Source organism: Telopea speciosissima, chromosome 1 (assembly GCF_018873765.1).
Source record: "Telopea speciosissima isolate NSW1024214 ecotype Mountain lineage chromosome 1, Tspe_v1, whole genome shotgun sequence".
NCBI classification, from domain to species: Eukaryota; Viridiplantae; Streptophyta; class Magnoliopsida; order Proteales; family Proteaceae; genus Telopea; species Telopea speciosissima.
The window spans coordinates 21,669,457-21,691,893 of NC_057916.1; the positions used below are offsets into that span (position 1 = coordinate 21,669,457).

General features: G+C 38.7%; 1 protein-coding gene across 1 annotated transcript in view; it reads left to right on the forward strand.

The window, feature by feature from the left end:
• Positions 1-22,234, forward strand: part of LOC122669809 (protein DEFECTIVE IN EXINE FORMATION 1) — a 36,204-nt gene extending 13,970 nt beyond the window's left edge. The window contains exons 8-13 of the mRNA XM_043866666.1: positions 1,983-2,239; positions 12,615-12,796; positions 20,815-21,098; positions 21,256-21,373; positions 21,472-21,654; positions 21,754-22,234. Coding sequence (XP_043722601.1) covers positions 1,983-2,239; positions 12,615-12,796; positions 20,815-21,098; positions 21,256-21,373; positions 21,472-21,654; positions 21,754-22,071 — 1,342 coding nt within the window. The 3' untranslated portion in view covers positions 22,072-22,234. The remainder of the gene's footprint in view (positions 1-1,982; positions 2,240-12,614; positions 12,797-20,814; positions 21,099-21,255; positions 21,374-21,471; positions 21,655-21,753) is intronic.
• Positions 22,235-22,437: the final 203 nt, after the last annotated feature.

Here is a 22,437-nt window from a genome sequence, read left to right on the forward strand (position 1 = left end):
TGGCTACAGTGATATGAGCAAAATAACATACAAAGATGTCCCCAATATAAGCACCATACTGGCTGAGGTATTTCATCAAACACCTTACCTGCAGTCAAGCATAAAATAGGTTACTTACAATCAAGTTGTTTCTTCTTTTCTTCCACTCAAACTCTTTTCCTCTTCACTTCTAGAGCTTCAATCAATCACACAATGATGACTTGAAAGCTTCTTGTGATTTCCACAAAACCCTTGCCTTGACCTCCACTTCTTCTCTTCTTTCCTTCTCAACCCTTGATGATTTCTTTATGAAACATGAAGAATCCTCCTCACAAATAGATGATCAATGAGTGACTTCAGGGATCTCTTTTAGGGTTTCTTCTTGGATACTCTCTTTCTCTCCTCTCTCTTGAGAAGAGTTTTTCTCTATTCTTTTCATATGCAACTTATTCCCTTCTATATGGCCCAAAATGACTTAAAGACAAGGTTCTAAATTTTGGTTTCAAGGCCAGTTTTGACCCTGGCCGAAACTGAGAGTTCCCAGGTTTTGACCGAAACCTGGTATTTTCTGGGCAAAACTCGACATTTCATGGGAAGGTCGAAACTAGTCAAAACTACCGAAACTGGTCGAAAGTGGGCTGGTCGAAACTGGTCAAAATTGGTCAAATCTTGGTATTTTTCTAACTAAACTGGTCGAAACTACCGGAATGTGCGAAATATGGTTGAAACCAGGTCGAAACTTGGTACGAGTCAGTGACTCAGTATCGACTCAAGGTTTCGTCTCGGTTTCTGTCAATACTGCAAGTTTTGTCCGAGATTAAGAGCTATGCTTAAAGATAATGAACCATGTGTAGCCGCGTTCGACTTCCAATGTGACTTGGTCGACGTCAAGTGCATGTCGACCAGCTCTCCTTTGATGGTGACTCGACTCCTTTTGATGTTGAACAGAACATCTTCAATTTCAAGTTTCCTAGACATGCGGATTGACATGGGGCACATTCTGTTCGACAGTTGGTTGACGTCAAGTGTGAATCAAGCACTTTGCTGTCAAGATCGAAACCACTCCATTCAACGTCTAACAGAGAACATTTAGCGTCGAATCTGTCAGTGTTGCCGAAACTTTACTGAAACTTCTGATCTTCTTCACAACTGGCCATTCTTCCTCTTTCACATTGGCAATGCACCAATCCTCTGGTGAGTGTGCTGACCAACTGAGCGCGTTGACAACAATGAAAACATCTGTAACACTTTGCTCAACAATTTGTCTGTCACAGATAACAATATATCTAGCGAAGAAGTAGAAGTGGAGTCCCAAACCCTGGGAAACAGACATCTCATGACTGCTAGCTCTAGGATACCTTCCTCCCTTTATTTTATACTCTAAATTATAGCCAAATTGGGATTTAAAGATATGCACCAAAATTTAAAATAAAGCAGGAATGAATATCCAAAAGATGGGGAAAATGCTATACAGATTGGAGGAACAGTATATTATTTTGTCACTCTTTGGGGAGTCTTGACTTTAGATTATATGGTAATGGAACTTGGCAATGATTTATTTCTAATAAATTTCTGAATGAGCGTTTTTGAAAATTAAAAGGACAAATGTGTCACTGAAAATTACCAAAGTAAAGAACAACTTTGTTTATACTACATTATAAGATGTTTGGAAACCTATGATCTTACTAACTTCTTTAGGCATGAATAATTGTTACCTAGATGGATGAGTGATTGGATGCCATTAATTGCAAATTGCATGTATTCTGCAAACAGTAGGTACAATCCGTGCTTTTATTCTAAAGTTGCTTGATGTTGATGGCAGTAGATGTGTATGGGATGCTGCAAAGTTGCCAAAAAAAATATCCTTTGTAAATTGTTGGATTATCTATTGCTGCAAATATCTTTCAGCCTTTTGCTTGTTGGTTATATTGTTAATCACTATCAATGTTGATTACACTCGTCTCAACTGATGACGAAGTAATGTCTTGGTCATAAGATGACAGGTACTATGACAACCCGGTGCATTTAAAGGAATTGGGTGGTATAGATATTGGTAAATATGTGGCCAGTTCTATTGTGGTTTTCAATCTTGATACAAAGCAAGTTAAGTGGACAGCATCACTAGATCTTAGTACTGACGCTGGAAGCTTCCGTGCACACATATATTCTTCCCCCACTGTGGTTGATTTGGATGGGGACGGGAATTTGGATATTCTTGTTGGAACTTCCTATGGCTTGTTTTATGTTCTGGATCATCATGGTAATTCCCAGTGCTGCATACTTTTTCTCACTCTTATTATACGTTTGAAGGATCACGTGGTATTTTAGTTCATTACTAAGATTAGTTTTACAAATGCTTGTGAGCTGAACCTTTAAGTTATCCTGCGACTATTAACATGGTTATTATCCAGGATATATTTTGCCATGTTCAGTAATTGTTTCTTTTATCTCATTTTCCTACCAGAAAGAAATATTGGTGTGCAATCAAAATTGGGATTATTGTTTCCTTAATCCCAAGTTTTGACCGAGGGCATGCTATTCTCTCATCCCCCTTTTTTCTCACTTTGTGTCGTTGTAATTCCAAAGTCATGTGGTATTATTGTAGTTCCATCAGTAAGATTGGTTTTGCAAATGATTTTGAGCTATACTTTCTAAAGGTATTCCATTATTATTACATTTTGCCTTGTTCGGTAGTTGTTTCTTTTATTCCTATCAAAAGAACGGTGGTGTGCAATCTAAATTGGGATTATTGTTTCCTTATCCAAAGTTTAGACTGAGGGCGTGCTATCCCTTCTCTCTCCCCCCTCCCCCCCCCTTTTGTGGGTAAATGACTCATTTTTATCAGAGGAGCAAAGTTACAGTGTCACAGAAACATAATGTGCAACAATAGCAAACAGTCCAGTGGACCACAACAAGAGAAAAGAAAACAACTACGTTATGGGATAAAGCCCCAGAAAATGTGCTGCCTATTCTTCCTGACTTGTCTAACGTTTCATCACCCTATTTAGCCAGTCTCATCTCCCATAGGAAAGAGGCATTACCAGCTGAGATAAGAGATCTAGTAATGTAGTCCTAGATAGGTAGGAGACCTACTAGGAGCTAAACAATAGGATCAAATAACAAAATGGGCTGCTGGTTCGAATGGACAGCACTAGGATTTAGGTCAATTCCTAGGGTTAGGGTTGGATATTGGGAAAGGGGTTTATAGGGTATTAATGGGCAGGTCTAGAGGGCTATTATGGTATAAAAAATTTAGGGTTTGGATGAGTTTTGAAATTCTGCAATTCTGGACAGAATTGAGTTGCAGGTTTTGGGCTTTAATGGAGTTAGGGTTTATGGGATTCAAACAAAAAATAAAGGGGATCAATTGGGGAAAAGGATTAGAGGATTAGAAGAAGAATTTTGGCGTCAAACTTTCTGAAGATTCCACTGGCAGCAAGCTTCGATAGTTGTGAAGGATAAAGCCACCTTCGAATTTGAAGAAGATCCTCCCAGCCGTCACGGCGTAAGGAGTCAACCGGATTCCACCAGTCCCTTTCCACCTTGATAGAACCACAAGGATGCACACTCACAAGGAGCACAGGAGTAGCAACAATGGCAGCCAACAAGCAAAAGCGTTTTTCATTAATCAAATTCGTGTACAATGCTGGCTTCCCTTACAAACTTATATAGAAGACTCAAAAATAGACTTAGACACTAAAAAGGAATGGCCTAATCCTATCCCTAACCTATTAGGTAATTTAAATTGACTAGGAAACTAAAATACTAAAGGAAATAGACTCAAAACATGACTGGACTTATAGAGTCCTAATCCAGCCCAACTTACATCACATGACCACTTAAGTTGTCACATGACTACTTAACCAAGTCACATGATCACTTAAATTGAACCAATTGGATGCAACCAATTTGAACCGGTTCAATTAGAAAACATAAAAATAAAATAAGTATTGGGCTAATCCCGTATGCAACCTATGTAACCCTAGTTTAGGCTCATTAAAGTGGCCTAATACATAGAAAACCCTTGGGAACAAATGCCCAACATGTATATAACCCAACCCTAGGCCTATTTCTGAAGAAATAAGCCAATATCTATGATGAACCTGCATCATCTAGCTTTTGTTATGATATGATATTATCTATTTATCTCCATGGGCCGTCAAAGCTGGAAGGGAGACTTTTGATTACCAGAGCTGCATTCCCTTGACAATCATAACATACTATCTGTGGGTTGAATATCTCTAGACATTTAGTAATTGCACCTTCAATTAAGTGGATGAATCACAGTTACCAATCAGGCTGAGACAAAATCAGTGCCATGTTGCCTTCATAGTTTGTATAAGTCCCGGCAATGTCCTTCCCCTGGTTATCCAAGAAGCCATCATCAAAATTAAGCTTTAGCGTGTTGATGATGGCATGTTATCCAGTTTTCACATGTTATATTATTTTATGCATGCAGTCACGGTGGCTTGCACTGGAACTTGTATTTTTGACTTTAGTCTGCATACCAGATGATAACAAACTCTGCCCATGCTCCCATAATTGGTCAATCTTCCCGGTCCACCACATTCAGTCCTGTGTTTTGGTTGCAAGTCAGCAATTGATTTCCTTCACTTTCAGTTCCTGTATTGAAATAAGGTTGAGACTTAATGTTATAATACATTATAAATCTCTAATTGATTGTCATTGTTCTCCCCAAGGTTCCAGTCCACCATTGATTCATGTAGTAGTTGAGGAGCTCGATTAAAACTTACATATTGAAGTTTGCTTTGTCTGTTCAGAATGGTATGATACTGTAGAAATCTGTGATAATTTATTAAAATAAAAATTGGAAACTAATGTAGATGGGGTTCAACTAAGAATCACTCTACAGTAGGATCGATGATAGGTTGGCAGAACATCAAATTAGAAACAAAATCAGAATTAGTAACTTAGTAAATAACAACCAAACCAGCCAGCAGAAGGTCACCATACTTATGTCGAGTGGAGGTAATGTTGAACATGTTCTATGCCCCAAAATTCAGCTAGTTCTGATGGCTGAAGGCTGAGATATGAAGGGGACTTGAAAATAGAAACCTAGGCCACAAATAGAAGGTGTACAGTATCTCACAAACCAACAGCAATTTGGGCTCCAAACAGGGATCAAGTATAGGCCCTGGTAGCAGTGACAAGCCCTCAAAATCTCAGCCAATCCTAATCGGGGGTTGCTGAGATATGTCCTTCACAAGTTACAACAGCAAAATCAGATCGTAGGGAGCAGCAGCAGGAGCCTTCAATCGATGGTTTGCAGCAACAGCAGCCTTTGGAGTTGATCGGGAATGGATTCTGATCTTCAGGGTGTGTTCTCACAGAGATTTGTTGCAGTCACAAGCAGCAGCAGCAGCAGCAGCAATGGAGATCAAGTAGAGGTAGGAGAAGAAGAAGGGGGTAGGGGGAGGGCTTTCTCTGCCCTGGGTTTCTCACCCACATCTATCCCAGCTTTTGAAACAAGGATTTACTCCCATAACTGAGTGCAAGGATCCCTCAAAACTTCATTCAATAGTTCATTGTCTAACTATTACAAAAAGGGCCGCCTATTTAATGAAGTATGCTAGCTTACAAAATAGAAGGTAGAAAAATAGAAACTTTCTTAAAATCTAGCTGCCTTATTTCAAACTAGAAACTCCTGTTTTAGAGAACAAAACAAAAAAAAAATAGTAACAAACTGAAATTAGAAACTACCTAATATAAACTAAAAATAGAAACTAAACTATGGCAGCATTAGGATAGAATCTTTCTCCACTTGATGGACCCACAAGATCTTCCAAAAATCAATCCCAAACAAGGCAAATTTTGGCTTTGACACTGTTCACGTGAACAGTGTTTTAATCTTCAACTTGGGCCTTCTAGAAGGATTCCCATCAAGGCAATATGGGCTGTGACACTGTTCACGTGAACCAAGCTTGTGTACAAAAAAATATAAAATAAAGTAAGAGACTTTGCTATTAATATAGTCATTTCAAATGAGAAAAGGTAATTGATGGTAGCACTATCATGGCTGGACTGGCATGACCCTATCTGGAAACCCAGACTGAGGAGAAATCCAACCAGGCTTTTGGTCCAATAAGTTAATTGTGATATTTCTGTAATTGCATATTATTTTATATTGGAGAGAAAGTTGTGTAGGAGTGGTTTAAGTTTCTTAGTTTGTATAGTTTCCTTGTTTTAGTACGATTTCTTTTATTTATATGCGTGTAATCCAATGACTTAGACAGAATTAGATGGCATGCAATTGATGCAGTTAAGGGTGTCCAATTGGGCCGTGGAATATTTTAGGCCCATGGTTGGGTTCTATGGGCCTTGAGCTTGTTATTTTTGAACTTTTTTTTTTTAATTGTAATGAGCCTCTTTTATGAGCCCTAAAGTTTAGATTTAGGGGGCTACACAGGATAAGGATATGGATAAGATTGTGTGGGTCCCATGTGCTATGAAGTAGTTGAGTTAGTTTAATCTAGAAGACTCCTTGCAAGTTCAGTGTTTAAGTTAGTTTAGGAAGGTTAAGAGTCATTAATGGAGTTGATTTTTAGGAGATTTTATTTCTGTTTTCATAAATAGTAATGTAACCAATCCACCCCCACCAAGATTTGTGTTGGAATGAAATCTGGATTTTCAGTTTGAAATTGCCTGGGATCTCCCTCTTTTCTCTCACCTCTCTCCGTTCCTCACGTGGTGACTTTCCTCTCTCTTCTTCGTCTTACGATCTTTCTTTCTCTATCATCTTCTTATTCTTCTTCTATTCTATCTCTTCCATCAGTTGCAGATCTGAATTTATATCTCACAATTATACCTTGTGATGTATTAATTTGTGTTAAAAAAAATTCTTGTTACTGTTTGGATGAGTTTTAACACAGGTCTGTTCTCTGTTTTCTCTTACTTATGATTGACTTTTGGATTCTGTTACTGGTTGATATTCTGTAAGTGCTGAGTTCTGTTACTGGTTTGACCCACCATTAATTTCTGATTTGATTCCTTCTCATTCTGTGATCAATATCCTGTTCTGGAAACCTTATTCAAGAATTCTGTCTTCAGTAGGATATTGCTATATCTTCAGATCAGACCATCAGATCTGAACCAGATTTTGAGTTTTTCTCCTCCATAGTACTGACACTTGACCTGAGTCTTAACTGGATCAGATCTGCGTTTAGTCTGTTAATTTAATTCTCTTGAAATCTGGTCAATTCTGGTTTTATTGGGGAGTTCTGATCCCTAATCCTTGGGTGACCTAGAACTCCATTAGCAATTTGAGTTGATTCTTCACGGGGGTGGAACTGTGTGTGTTTGACCAGGTTGGTCAAGTGTTCTTTCTTCATCCTCTTTCTGCTCTTGTTTGCGCCTCTCTTCTCCCTTCTTCAGGTACGACTTTCTTTCTCTTCCTTACGTTGTTTCTTGCAACCCATTCTACTCTTCTTTCCCTCTTTTGTTTCGTTATTTCCTTTCTTTTTCTATATTATCCTCTCTCTTTCTTCGTCCTGCTTCCCCTTTGAGTTTCCTAACCCCTTATCCTCGGTACCCTGTTCCGCAGTACCGACAGCCCCCTCTATATCAGGTTCGATTTCCCTCATCCCATGTCTTTCCTTCCTAAGGGTTTGGGGTTCAGAGTACCTCTGGTATAGGCATCCCAAGCCCTCAAGTTCCAGCTCCTAAGTCCTCCTCTGTCGTGAGATTCAAAGTGAAGTTCAGGTCCGGTCATACTCCTACCGCCGCCAGTTCAGATTTCACTTATAAAAACTATTTCTTCACTTGCTGTTTGGGGTGACCATTAGTTGCACTTAGAGGGTTATGAACTGGAATCATACCCTGACATCTCAGTTCAATCGGACTTTGCATGAGAGAATTCTCTCATCCGGAACAGACTTAGGTTACTGCTGGTTTGATAGTTCTATCATAGGTTGAAGAAGATAGAATCTTTCAATATTTACGATCTAGCTCCTATATTCCTTATTTTACTTCATTCAGTTTCCTTTATTGTTAGTTTCCAGAAATACCCCTTAAACAATTGTTTTCAGTTGAGTTTTGACGCTGTTTCTTCTAGAGGATGATGTTGCCTAGAGGATTAAAATAGGATGGATGAAGTGGAGAGGTGTGTCCGGAGTGCTGTGTGATCGACGAATCCCTTTAAAGCTTAAAAGGAAAATTTTATAGGACTTGACCACTAATGATGTATGGTGAGGAATGTTGGGTAGTCAAGAAGTGTCGTATAGATAAGCTAAGTGTAGCAGAGATGAGGATGTTGAGATGGATGTGTGGCAAGATTAGGAAGGATAAAGTAAGGAATGACCATATTAGAACTGAATTGGGAGTAGCCTTGATTTGTGGTAAGTAATGTGAGAGTCGTTTGAGGTGGCGCAGCCATGTTCAATGAAGGCCTTGGGATGCTCCAGTAAGGAGGAGTGATTTGATTCAGATTGAAGGTGTTAAAAGAGCCAGGGGCAGGCCTAAGTTAACCATAAGAGAAGTGGTGAGGACAGACATGCGTAGATTAGGCCTCATATGAGGAATAACGTTGAATAGAACTGATTGGAGAGCAAGCATCCATGTGGCCGACCCCATTTAGTTGGGATAAGGCTTTGTTGTTGTTGTTGTTGTTGCTCAACTCTGTTTCTTCTCTCTAAAGGATCCTAAACTGTTCACAATAATTACAGAATTGCCATTACCTTTAATTTTTGAGTTGTTTATCACTTGGGTGGGCCCATAGTGATTCCAAAACGGGGTTTTATGACCCGGATTGCATCTGTAATACTGAGGCTCTTCACAGTCTTAACTCTCAATGTCGCACAAATCATGCTCATTACTCATGTTAAACATCCGTAAAAGACATTATACTTCTGAGTTTTCCTAAGATCATTGCAATACTTTAATCTATAAATGGAGCTAATAACAATTTTCTATGGACATATCAATACTTCAATACCCGTAGCATTTGTCTTGCTTAAAGAAGTTTAAATTTGATGGGATTCTCATTGCTAATGAGCTGCTGGAATCAAGGATTAGAAGTGGAGTCCTGGCTGTGGTTTGTAAGCTCATTACTGGAAGATGAGAAGAATGCATTTCGGATTGAGATGGAGGAAATGACTAGAGGTATGCTGTTCTTCAGCTGACATCGCAGTAATGGTGGATGGAGTACTGGGGAATTTCTTCGAATTCTCTAGAGGTCTCTGTCAGTGAAACCCCTTTCCCCTTTTTTGTTCTTGCTGGCTACAGGAAAATTTTGTAGAATGATATCAGAGGGAGTGAGTTATGCTTTCTGTCTCCCATTCAAGTATGAGGATGATAAATTTTGTTCTGTCTGGAGCTGTTCACATGTGGCTTAGGTTTTTGGGGTGCGTTTAATGATGTTCTGAAGTGTTTGCAGGCTTGAAAGTTAATTTTGCCAAAAGCCTCTGATTCTGGTAGGTGAGGTACCAGAACTGGACCAGCTTTCCAGTAGTCTTCAATGTATACACTTCAACTCACTAAGGATTTCTTTTGGTGCATCTTATAATCAAAGAAGTGTTTGGGATCCATATTTCAAAGAATGAAGCATAAATTGTCAGCATGGGAAGAAGATTATTTATATAAAGAGGAAAATTTTACACTTACCAAAGCTGCTTCTGCAAGTGCAGCCAATCCAATTCCTTGTCCCTTCTGATAATCTCAGTCTTGGTAGTTATAGACCTGAGCAAATTCAAAATATTTTCTTGGGGAATAGTTGGCAGGGTAATTCAAAGTTCCATTATTGGGAATATGTTCTCACTCCAAGAATAAGAATGGAGTGGGGATCTAGAAAGTAAACTTTTCTCAATCGAGCCCTTTTAGCCAAGTGTCATGGAGATTCAGCAACAAACCTTACAGCCTGCAGGGTAGGCTTATTGAAGCTAAATATGGCTTATTAAACCAGTTGGAGACTAGGGAAGTGAGGAAGAGCCATAGCCTCAGCTTATGGGAAGGAATTATGGGTGTATAATGCATTTAAATAACATATTATCTCAGTTGGCGATGGAAAGATTACTATTTTGGGAGGATGCGTCCTTTGTGGATGATCCCCTTAAAGTGACGTTCTTTCTGATTTTGGCAGTTGCAAGGGATAAACAGGCTGGTTCTGGAGTAAGCTCAGTCCAATTGACTCTGCTTGTACATACCCCTTCTTTTCCAAGGCATCTAAATGACTGGAAGTCGAATCAAATGGCTCTTTTATTAGAGGTGCTGGAAGGCCATTTTTTATACTAATGAAAGAGACAAAAGGGTTCTTACCAGCTCCAGGCTGTTCTCTGTGAAGTACTGAAGTCTATGTTTGATGTTTTGGAGTGTCTAAGCAGTCCTTTATCCCCTGATTCTGTTTAGGTGAATGGAGTCCCACCAAGATCTAGTAGGTTATGTGGTCTTCAGCAGAAGATATCCCCGCCCCTTACCATAATTAATCATCTTATTTCTAGATGGTTTTGCCAGCCCATTGTATGCCTTCTCTGTCTTAGAGTGCTGAATCAGTACCTCATCTGCTGGTCCATTGTCAGATCATTGTATACTATGGGGCATTACTCTTGGAGATTTGGATTGCTGGTCCATTCTTATAGATTTTTATAATGTGTTGGGAGTTGGAAAGTCATGTTTTCAGTAGGAGGTGGAAGAAAAGCTAGTTGTTCACTGTTTGGAGTATATGGTTGAAAAGGTACAGCAGAGCCATTGAGAACCATGCAAAACCAGAATACAGGTTCGCTTTGAGAACCAAGGGGAAGACTTTTGGGTATCGCTATGTAAAGCTTTCTCTGGTTGGTCTTCTTCTAACATTAGGAGAGAACATGTTTTTTGTGCAACTTCCAGGCTTTTGTATAGTTTTGTTTGTGGGCCCTGTAATATTGTAGCAATCCTTTTATTAAAAAAATCTCTTGTCAAAAACAGAAACAAAAATTAATTATTGATGACAAAGGATAAGATGAAAGTCTTTGTGGATTAATGACATAGAACATGTATGTAAATTTTTGTTTTTTATACAAAAATATGATTATCCAAGTGTTTGTGTGTCTGAAAGTCAAGGTCCTGGAAGATCCATGGTGAACTTAGATGCATCTTTGAAGCTTCAGTCAATATGATTGGACATTCTGAAAATTTATAATTGTGTAAATAAGTATTGTGCTACATACCATTGACATGCTGTGATATACATATGCAATGGTTGGTAAGGAATTTATGAATATAGACTGGAATTATAAAACCTTATGATATAGTACAGCCTAGGTTTTCATATTTCTAAGATTAGAATATAAGCAGGTGGTGGAGTAGGAGACGAAGAAGAAGATAGATGATAACCAGAAGAAGCTGAAGAAAGAGGAAAACCTCTTGATTTACAATTGGCGATCTATCCACTAGGAGTCAATCTGTTCCATTTTCTTAAAATTTGTGGTTTACATGATAGTCATAAAACCCATATTCATAAAGACAATTAAACTCTATGACTTAGACTTCTAACATGGTCCAAGCGAAAATTAAATTAGGGCTCAGAAACTTAATTCTCTAGTAAAGTAGAACTCCTAGAATAATAGAATGACAATAACAAAAAAATTACTAAAAAATAGTAAAATACTTCTTAGCATGTATAGAAATTTCTTACTTACTATAGATAGTAAAATTATAGCAACTAGAAGTAGTAAAATTTATAATTGGGAAAGTATTCATACATGGGAGATTCTCCCATCAACTCCATCAACACATGCACAGCCGTGCATGAAAACTTTTGCCATTTATAATTCCCAATATAATGGAAAAAAATAAATAGTATACTAATACAAAAGGTGAATTGCCCCCAGCCCCCCACAAAAAAAGGGGAAAAAAAAAATATCATGCTTACCATCTCAAACCACACATACAGATACAAGAAACACCATGTTATTACATGAAAATGGCCAAAAGTACTCTTATGGCTGGTTGTTCCTTTGACCACCTGATTTCATAGTACTTTATTATTACATTTAGGTTTAGGTATGGACATAATGTATGTTTGGATCACAGTCCTCATTCCTGGTCCATTTCTATTTCTAACACCTATGTGTTTTATTATGATTTTTCAATTTCTATTTTTATTTATTGGTTTTTCCTCCTTGGATGTGGATTAGGGAAGTGTGTCTCACTGGTTTCCAGATATTCCTTATGAAAGTGCACAACATATTATCACTCACATGAAAGATGGAAGCATTTCTTTATTACTGTTTTTTTCTTGTAGCAAATGCATGTGCAATATGCTTATTTATTTTTTAAAAGGGGCAGATTCTTGTGACCTACCATTGCAATGCTTGCTTAGTTTAGTTCCTGCTTCATACAATGTTTGGATATGGTGAAACAAGCAACCAAATTTTTTTCTAATGTGCTAGAGAGAGAGAGAGAGAGTTCTGGAACCTGAAACACCATCTAATATTGAAGCCTACTTACTACAAATGATCCAATTATGTGTCTATTTAGCATATGTGAAGATAATGTTATACAAGGGCACTATTGAATAATATGAACAGGATTGATATGCAAGAATACGTCATCTTTGTTGATGAAGCTAATGGTAGATTTCATTTATTGAGTTTTGTTTTGATTTAAATAGTGGTTTGGGCCTGACACTGGTGAGATTCATTCAGGTAAGGTGAGAGAAAAGTTTCCTCTTCAGATGGCTGAAATTCAGGGATCTGTAGTCGCTGCTGACATCAATGATGATGGAAAGATTGAACTGGTGACAACTGATACACATGGAAATGTTGCTGCATGGACTGCACAGGGGGAAGAAATTTGGGAAGTGCATGTGAAGAGTCTCATTCCACAGGTTAGTCCTTGTATCACCTTCGTCGATTTGTTAAGCAATATATTTTATCTCAAGTCAGATAGGATGTCCATCAACAAGATAATGATTTTCAGGAGCAATTCAATCCATAAGTTACATACATATTCATCACTGAATGTAAGAGGAACAGCCTGACAAAGCAGGGCTATGGCCAAGTAGAAGAAAGCAGTAGTCCAAGAAGCATCAGCCCAGAATGCTCGGCTAGATAAAATGGCATTCCAACAGTCAGAATGAACTTCAAAGTAATAGTAAGACCAATACTAAGACTAGGCTGATGCACAGTGAAGCCAAATGAGTATCCAGACTCGCTCCTAGCTATGACATGTTTAGGTCCACCCTGACAAGGAGGAGGGAGTCCGGATTCCTTGTGCCTCTTTGATCATCAGATCCCTTTTTTGTTCCCTATGAATACAATTTCCACTAGGAAAACCCTATAATCCCAATTAATCATGTTCATCATCCACATAAGATAGGAAACTAATGTAATTCCCTTTCGCATTAGTTTGTTCGATTTGACGAAGAACTACTTCCAAGAATCACCCACTTTCTCTTCCAATGAAATGGCAGATCTCCATGGATTAACAAACAATCATGGTCTTAATGTAGCTCTAGATAGGAGAAAAATCCCACTAGAGGCCAAGCAATAGGATCTAAAAAAAGGCTGCTGGTTTGATTGGGCAGAATTAGGGTTTTTAGGTTAAATTCTAGGGTTAGGTATGGGGTAATGGAGTAATGTATATCTGATTTTAATAGGCAGGCTTAGGGGAAGCTATTAAAACAGATTTTAACAAGTTTGGAAACAAAATTCAATTTCCAGAATTTAGGGTTAGGGTTTGGGTTTTAGGGTTAGAATCTAGGCTGAAAACTAGGGTTTGGACTGATCAGAATGGGCTGCAGGTCTGGTCGAGTGGAGGGATTGGTATGGGGAGGCAGTGATCTGATTTTGGTGAAAAACAGATGTAGGATGAAGGCTGGACAGGTTCTAGGGTTTCACAGAGACAATGTTAGATTAGGGTTTATGGGGAAAATCAAATAAAAATAAAGGGGGATCGATTGGGGGGAAGGAAAAGGAATGAAAACAGAATTTAAAAATTCAAACTTACAGCAGGAATCCACCAGCAGCAGCTTGATTAAAGAAGGATGGAACCACCTTCAGTGAGAGATCCTCCCAGCCATCACGGCGTAAGGAGTCAACCGGAGTCCACCGATCCCTTTTCACCTTGAGATCCACAAGGATGCACACTCACAAGGAGCAACAGCAGCAACAAAGGCAGCAAGCATAAAGCTGAGTTTTTATTAATCAAAATTCGTATTCAATGCTGGCCTCCCTTACAAACTTATATAGAAGACTCATAAATAGACTTAGACACTAAAAAAGAAAGGCCTAACCCTATCCCTAGGTAACTTAAACAAACTAGGAAACTAGAATACTAAAGGAAATAGACTCAAAACATGGCTGGACTTATAGAGTCCTAATCCAGCCAACTTACATCACATGACCACTTAACCAAGTCACATGATCACTTAAATTGAATCAATCGGATGCAACCAATTTGAACCGGTTCAATTAAAAAACATAAAAATAAACTAAGTATTGGGCTAATCCCGTATGCAACCTATATACCCCTAGTTTAGGCTCATTAAAGTGGCCTATTACATAGAAAACCCTTGGGATAAAAAACCTAACATATATATATCCCAACCCTAGACTTATTCCTAATAAAAGAAGCCCAGTTTGGTGATAATTCTGCATCAGGTCTACTCGTCACTTATCTGCTAAAGTTTTGATAGATATCCGACTCCTCTTGAACGATGTGTTTAGAGCGAAACAAGTTGACAGATTCATCTAAATTATAGAGCAAGCCTTCAGGGCCTAATGCTTCTTGTCATGAACCTTCCCATAGCCACAAGTAGTAACTCTACTCAAAAGCTCTAAAAACTAAGGTAACAGCCTTGTAAAAGAGTGCTTGTGAGAGCTATAGGCTATGTATAGGATATCCAATCCATGCAAGGACTCCTGAAATAGCACATTTCCGATCCCTGCAAGGCTGTAAAAGCATCAAATTGCCCAACCCAATCAATGTGACCATGTCTGAAAGTGAAACTCTATCAACACTTGGAGGACCAGGTTCTTTGCTGAGCACCTTTCCATGTTAAACTTGATGGAAAACTGAGAGGGGAGGAGACCAAGTGTGGGCCACTTCAAAGCCAGAGGAGCTGGACTGCACCAGTCCCTCATCATCAGCATAAAATAAATATCCTCATCATCAACATCATAGTTGTCAAGGCACCTTGTTCGCCTAGTTGGTGTCGCCTTGAATTTTGACCCTCTCCAACGCCTTGGGTCGCCTAACCGCCGTGACAACTATGACCAGCATAAAATAAATATCCTTTTGAAAATCTCTTGACTAGTGCAAAGGCACTATTTTGTGAATGAGTAACGCAAGAGGTAAAATTTTAGCTTCTTTCTTAAATCCATCTTTTGGGTCTTAATTGATGGTAACATGGTGCTGTAAAATAACCTAGAAGGGTGGGGTGGGGTTGAATAGGTTATAACTTGTGGGTTTAGCCTCTTTTTAAAATTAACTATACAAATGAGTGAATTATGAAAATGTTAAGTAGTATAAATAAAGAATAAATTACACAAATATGGGTGACACAAGAATTATAGTAGTTCAACTCTACGGGTTTGCATCCACTCCTTTCAACACTTAAGAAAATTCCATTAGTTTTATTTCTCTTTCAATACAATAGGTGGGGAAATATCACCTTTACAACTTGATGCAGATTTATCATCAAACTGGGCTTCTTTTATTAGGAATTAGTTTAGGGTTGGGTTATATGCATGTTGGACCTTTGATCCCATAGGTTTTAAATGTAATAGACCACTTTTATGGGCCTAAACTATGGGTAATTAGGTTGCATACGGTATTATTTGTTTAGTCCATACTTGGTTTTATTTTGGTGTTTTTGTTCATGAATTGGTTTTATTACCCATAGTTTAGGGTTGGGTTATATACTTGGTTTTATTTTGGTGTTTTTGTTCATAATTACCCATAGTTTAGGGTAATTAGGTTGCATACGGGATTATCTGTTTTAGTCCATACTTGGTTTAGTAGTTTTCTTTCAAGTGTTTATTGGGGCTGGATTAGGACTCTGTTTTGACTGTTTTGAGTCTATTTCAGTGTCTTAGTCAGTTTAAGTTACCTAATAGGTTAAGGATTGAGTTAGGCCTTTCCTTTTTAGTGTAGGAGTCTTTTATATAAGGTTGTAAGGGGGCAAGTATTGAACATGAATTTTGATTAATGAAAAGCTTTTTGCTGCTTTTCTTCTCCATTGAAGTTATTTTGTCTTGTGTTTGATCAAGGCTGGTGAGATTGGTGTTTGATCCAATCGACACGTTGCGGTGTGAAGCCCGGGTGGATCGTTTGAAGGAATCGGTGTTTGATCCGATTGACACCTTGCGGTGTGAAGCCCGGGTGGTTCGAATTGGTTATTTGTTTTCTCCAATTGCTGTTACGTTCAAGTTCTAAATTCAAGTTCTGATTTCAAGAGTGATTCTACATCATCAAGCACTGTTGAAGTCTACAACATCACCCCAAGTCTGATCCAATCTGTTCTTCATCCACAAGTAAGTCTAGAACTGAAAACCTGCAACTATTCTTCTACCCTTCTAGAAGGTCACATGTAAGGTGATTTTCACGAGAATTCTGCCCAGCCAAATCTAACCGTTAGAACCTGCTAAAATTTTGATCAAATCTTCCTTAAACCCTAAGAGAGACTCTATCCAAATTTCATTGTCATCCACCCAGCCGATTGTTTGATTTTACACTTTTACCCTTCTGTCCTATCTCTACTAGGAAACCTCCATAACTCCAGATTTAACCATCTGATTTAGCCGTAACTTTCAGCATATATTCCCCTCCACCCTCTCCACACTCAACCTAAATATTAAGCCCATTCAACCACCTGATTTCTAGTTATTATAAACCCTAGATTCCATCATCTTCCACCTTTCAAAACCCAAAACCCAAAACCCTAAATCTAACTTGCTGCCCAATCAAGCTTACACACTTCCACCTATCAAAACATCTCAGGAACTTCATTGATAGACTCCCCTACACCTGCCTAGCATAACCAACACCTCAAACCCTAACCCTAATTTTGACAAAAAATCGTATTTTGGCCTATTTGGACTACCAGTTTATATCAGATCCTGGTGTACTGGCTCCTAGTTGGTTTTCTACCAATCTAGAACTACATGACAACTCTTTTTAGAGGATAAGAGGATCCTTACAACTCTTTTAAGGATAAGAGGATCCTTGCATTACCTAAGTGCAGTTTAGGCCAATGCAAAACCTATGCTTGATCAAGAATCCTACAAACTCATGATCAAAGCAATGCAACAATTACAACAATTAAAAAAGAAAGGTTGGGTATTACCCATCAAGGAGTGTGACAAGTACTCCTTGTGAATGTGCAATATGATGTGAAATGGATGCACAAATGAAAGCTGCTTTATTGCTCCCCTTGATGATGTATGTTGGAGCAATTATGAAGGCTTGAATGCTTGAGTTGACTTTGATGAAAGGCTTGACTTGAAAACTTGAACTCAATGACAAAAAGCTTTCGAAAATGACTTGATTGCTTGACTAGTTGATAGTAAAAAATCTGTATAAAGTTTCTCTTTTGGTGCTCTATTTATAGCCCAAAAGGTTGATGAAAAGGAGGTTCCAACTGTCATAAAATGGTCATATTTTTGCTTTGACGGTTGACCAACAAATATAGCTGTTGGGGGATCTTTTTGCTCTGGTCCGGTCGACCGTTAAGTCACTGTTTGTGACGGTTGAAGCAGTCTGTTTTCACGGTCGACATTCAGGATCGACCGTCAGACTCTTAGCCCTGCTTTCTTCAGTCTGACTTTAGAGATCTCTTTACCAACCTATTTCCACTAAGTTTGGGTCAATTTAGTAGGTTGTAGGCCATTACCTAAGGTCCTTCTAAGTCATGAAATGTATGCAATGATATGCAATTACAATATGCAAAGTAAGTGATCTATCCCAGGCTAAGTGCACGAGAACGTCTTCATGACATCAATTCTTGGGCTTCTTCATGTCTTCACTTTTCGTCCTTCCTTTGGCTTCAATTCATTCCAATTCTTGGGCTTCTTCATGTCTTCGCTTTTCGTCCTTCCTTTGGCTTCAATTCATTCCAAATCTTGGGCTTCTTCTTCCTTCTTTATTCTTCACAATGGAGAAGTTTTACTCTTTGATTCTCCATATTGGATTACTACAAGACATCAAACTTGGAAGATGATTGTTAAATATTCTCAAGTGTTTGTTATTATCAAAACTTAGTTGTGACCAACTTAGGAGAGTGGGATTCCCATGTGGGCATTTCCCCAACAGGTGTCCTGTCGGTTCAAGTTAAATGGGGACTACATGTAACTAGAAAATTTTCAGTTGGGGGATATTTGATTCTCTTATTTTATGCTTTACCTAAATTGTATTGCATGGATGAGGTAAAATTGTGTTTTGGATGGATGAGCCTTTGCTGTTCCTGATGCAGTTACATATACGGATTTTATTAATTGCTTAGGTTATTTTTGTCAGTTTTTATTTTAATAGTATCTCTTGTTAGCTACGTAGGAGTGGGAGTCCAAATGAGCTTGTAGCTCTATTTTCAGTTTTAGAGTTTATGTAGGGAGCTTTCTTTCTTTTTATATATGGATGCTTGTAACCAATGAAGGATCAGATTGGAATGAATAAAGTTTGAATTGATACCATTGGCTGCCAAGAGCTGTGTGCGCAATCCTCGCATCTCCTCTGATCCTCTCTCTCTCATCACTCCATATTTATCTATTTCTTCGAAACTCCTCCTTCATCTATTCTTTTCTTCTTTCCTTGCTGTGTTCAGTCAATTGCCTATTCTCTGTGATTGTTGAACCAACTGGCTAGTAAGAGCTTTGTTCGATCCCTCTAATAAACAGTTTGTTGAGTTTGAGAATTGGAGTGAACAAAGCCTTGTTGAAGACAGACTGAACCCTACAGTCTCAAGCCCCAATACCGTTACTGCTGCAAGCTCGAACTCTGCGAGTATGTCTGCCCCCCTTCTTCCGCCTGAATTATTTTCAGAAATTAAATCTCTTCAGTTGTTGATGGTTAATGCTACTAGGGCTTGTAATCAGTAGAGAATCGAGTCAGTTTCCTTCGCCTGAAATCTTCAGTCGGTTGGAACTTGTATGTGGAAGTTCTATTGGCCGCAGGCTACCAGACTTCCACTGGTTTTCTGCTGTGATTAAAGGTAGAAGGCAACCTCCCTTCATTATTCTTAAACTTATTCTCATATTGACATAAATACTCCCTAGTTCTCTCCTTATTTAGTTAATACCTCTCCTTGATATTGGTTACCAGAAATATCCTTAAACCTTTGTGTCCTGTTAAGTCCACACTGCATATATCTTCACTTGTTGGTCTTAAACTACAATATATTTACACTTTTGCCACTTAGCCATTAAATTGAAATATTCATCAGTCCTGTGGGCCCATAGCGATCCAATTTAAGGGTTTCGGAAACCGGGCCCGCATCAACTCCCTTTCTCATTGTTCTATCAGTGCACCCTTTGTTTCCCTTTTGTTCAGATTAGACCATTTCTTGAGCCACTAGAAACTACAATGATAATTTTGGTTGAATGTAGATATCGTTGTTAGTGTTGTCTAGGATTATTCTCTATTTTCTGTGTTGGTTCTGACCTAAAATGCTATACTAGGATATGAAAACGTGGAAAATATCAGAGGAAGCAACCATTTTGTCATTCCTCAAGTTCCAGTCAGTTCCCCTATTTGCAGCCATTCGGTGCTGGTCATAATTGTGGTTTGTAAACTTCCCAATTTTTCTTGTTTTTTTCTGCCAGAGATCGCTATGTGCTTTTAGAGTCATGCTCCAACCTAACTTGGCATTTCATGATGGGTTTTCTAGAACTGTTTGTTCTGTTGTTTTTTCTCATTACCCTTGTACTATTCCAAAATGGGTTTAGATTATCAGTTTTTTTTGTTTTTTGACTAGATTTTACTGAGAGAAGCAAGACAGTACGACAGCAGTATACAAGAACAGCATATGGCCGAAGCCAAAAAGATACCCCAAGAAGGGTATTAATCAGTAGGATCAGGTCCTAAATAGTATATACAAGCCCTTCACCATACTCCTTTCATCCGACTTTCCCTTTGCAGTTTGGACCGAAGGTAGCCCTCTCTTAGGCGAGTGAAACCCTAAATTAGGCCTCCTGATTCCTCTCTGACTGTGAGTATCATATCTGAGATCCAATCAGTTCTGCTCACATCCACCGGATATTATTTCAGGGTTGTCATATTCACTCCATAACTGATCCCTTTTGGGTGATTGTTAGTTGGAACTAGGACTGGCAGTCAAGATTAACCTCCCAAAGTTTCAGCTCAATTCGATTCCTCGTTGATGAGTTCTCGCACCTGCAACCTAGCTCATTCACTGCTGGTTTGCTGTTTGTCGAGAGGCAAGGGATGACCACTTCTGTTATCTATAAGTAAGGCAATAAAGTATGTTATTTGCATAAAAGCCCCTTTTCTGAAATTTGTTGCTACTTGTTCCCTTCTTTCTGAAAATCCCAATTCTGTCCTATCTCTATTGCTTTAATTACTATACTGTCCCAGGGTCTGTTTGCCTTAGCCAAAGAAACCCAAAAAAACTCTGAATAATTACAGAATTGCCGCTATTCACCCAATTTGAGTTATTGGTCATTGATGGGCCCATAGTGATTCAAATTTAAAGTTTTTAAAACCCAGGATCGCATCAGTTCCCTAACAACGCAAGCATGTTACTCTGGATCTCACACTTCTTTTCATGATTAATGCTAAGAAACCCACTAAATGAAACCAATTTTTTTCCAGTTCAGACTCGAGAGATATTTGGTCTTAATATTATTTGATGGTAAATGATGATATAACACATTTTGTTGTCTCAATCAGGGCCCAACAATTGGTGATGTTGATGGGGATGGTCGCACAGATGTTGTGGTTCCAACAATATCAGGGAATATATATGTTCTTAGTGGCAAGGATGGTTCTTATGTCCGTCCGTATCCCTATCGTACTCATGGAAGAGTAATGAATCAAGTTCTTCTGGTTGATCTAAATAAGCATGGGGAGAAACAGAAGGGGCTAACTATTATTACGACATCATTTGATGGTTATCTGTACCTAATTGATGGACCCACATCATGTGCAGATGTTGTTGATATTGGCGAGACCTCGTAAGATTTACTTCCAGTCTAGTGCTATAATTATTCTTTTATTTTTAAGGAAAATGGACCTGTTTATAGAATATCCTGATTGTGGTATACTCTTATGCTATTTTTTACTTTCACATTTTGTAATATGATATTTTTTTTATTTTTTTTTGTGCGACAGATATAGTATGGTCTTGGCGGACAATGTTGATGGTGGAGATGATCTTGATCTCATTGTTACTACCATGAATGGCAACGTCTTCTGCTTTTCTACTCCTGCTCCACATCACCCCCTCAAGGCAGGTTAAATGTCAACATGAAATTGTTTGGTTTTCTGGGCAGTTATATTTTTACTTTGTTTAATTTTGTTATATATATATATATTATTTTATTCCAGACATGGAGATCACCTTACCAGGGAAGGAACAACTTTGCAAACCGACACAACCGTGAAGGGATCTATGTTTTGCCTTCATCGAGAGCTTTCCGTGATGAGGAAGGTAAGAACTTCTGGACGGAGATTGAGATTGTTGACAGATACAGAGTTCCATCAGGGTCTCAAGCACCTTATAACGTCACTGTAAGCCCTCTTCTGTTCGCGTCTTCAGATATATTGGGAGTTATGTTAAATGTGGTGGAATAACTGATACTTGTTTTCTTAACTTGTCATCAATTGAAGACTACTTTATTGGTTCCGGGGAACTATCAAGGAGACAGGCGGATAACAAGTAACCAGGTTTTCGATCGCCCAGGCAAATATCGAATAAAGCTTCCAGCAGTAGCTGTACGGACTACAGGGACTGTTTTGGTGGAGATGGTTGACAAGAATGGACTCCATTTCTCAGATGAATTCTCCCTCACCTTCCATATGCATTACTACAAACTACTGAAGTGGCTTCTGGTCCTTCCAATGCTTGGGATGTTTGGCGTGCTGGTTATCCTTCGTCCACAGGAAGCCATGCCATTGCCTTCATTCTCACGGAATACTGACTTGTGATGATTCACCCTCATCTGACACTCAGTTGGGGATTCTGAGTCCTGGGGCTCTGAAGACATCACCTTGGTGAAATGCCTGAACTAGCGCATTGGAGTTTCCAAATCCACAGTACAGATCTCCCAACAAAGTTGAACAGATTCAAATTCGCCCGCATCTCAAGCTGGAGGGGTGTTCATCTGATTACTGGATAGGAGTTGCTAAGATGGAAAATCGGCTATATGGGTTGATCCTAGAATTATTTGCTGCCAATGTGCTTACTTTCCTAGAACTTCCCTTGTTGTACTGTGAAATATTAGCAAATTGAGAGTATGGATAATTTACTTTGGGAATTTTTTACCCTTTGATTCCTTGATAGAGAAGATCTAA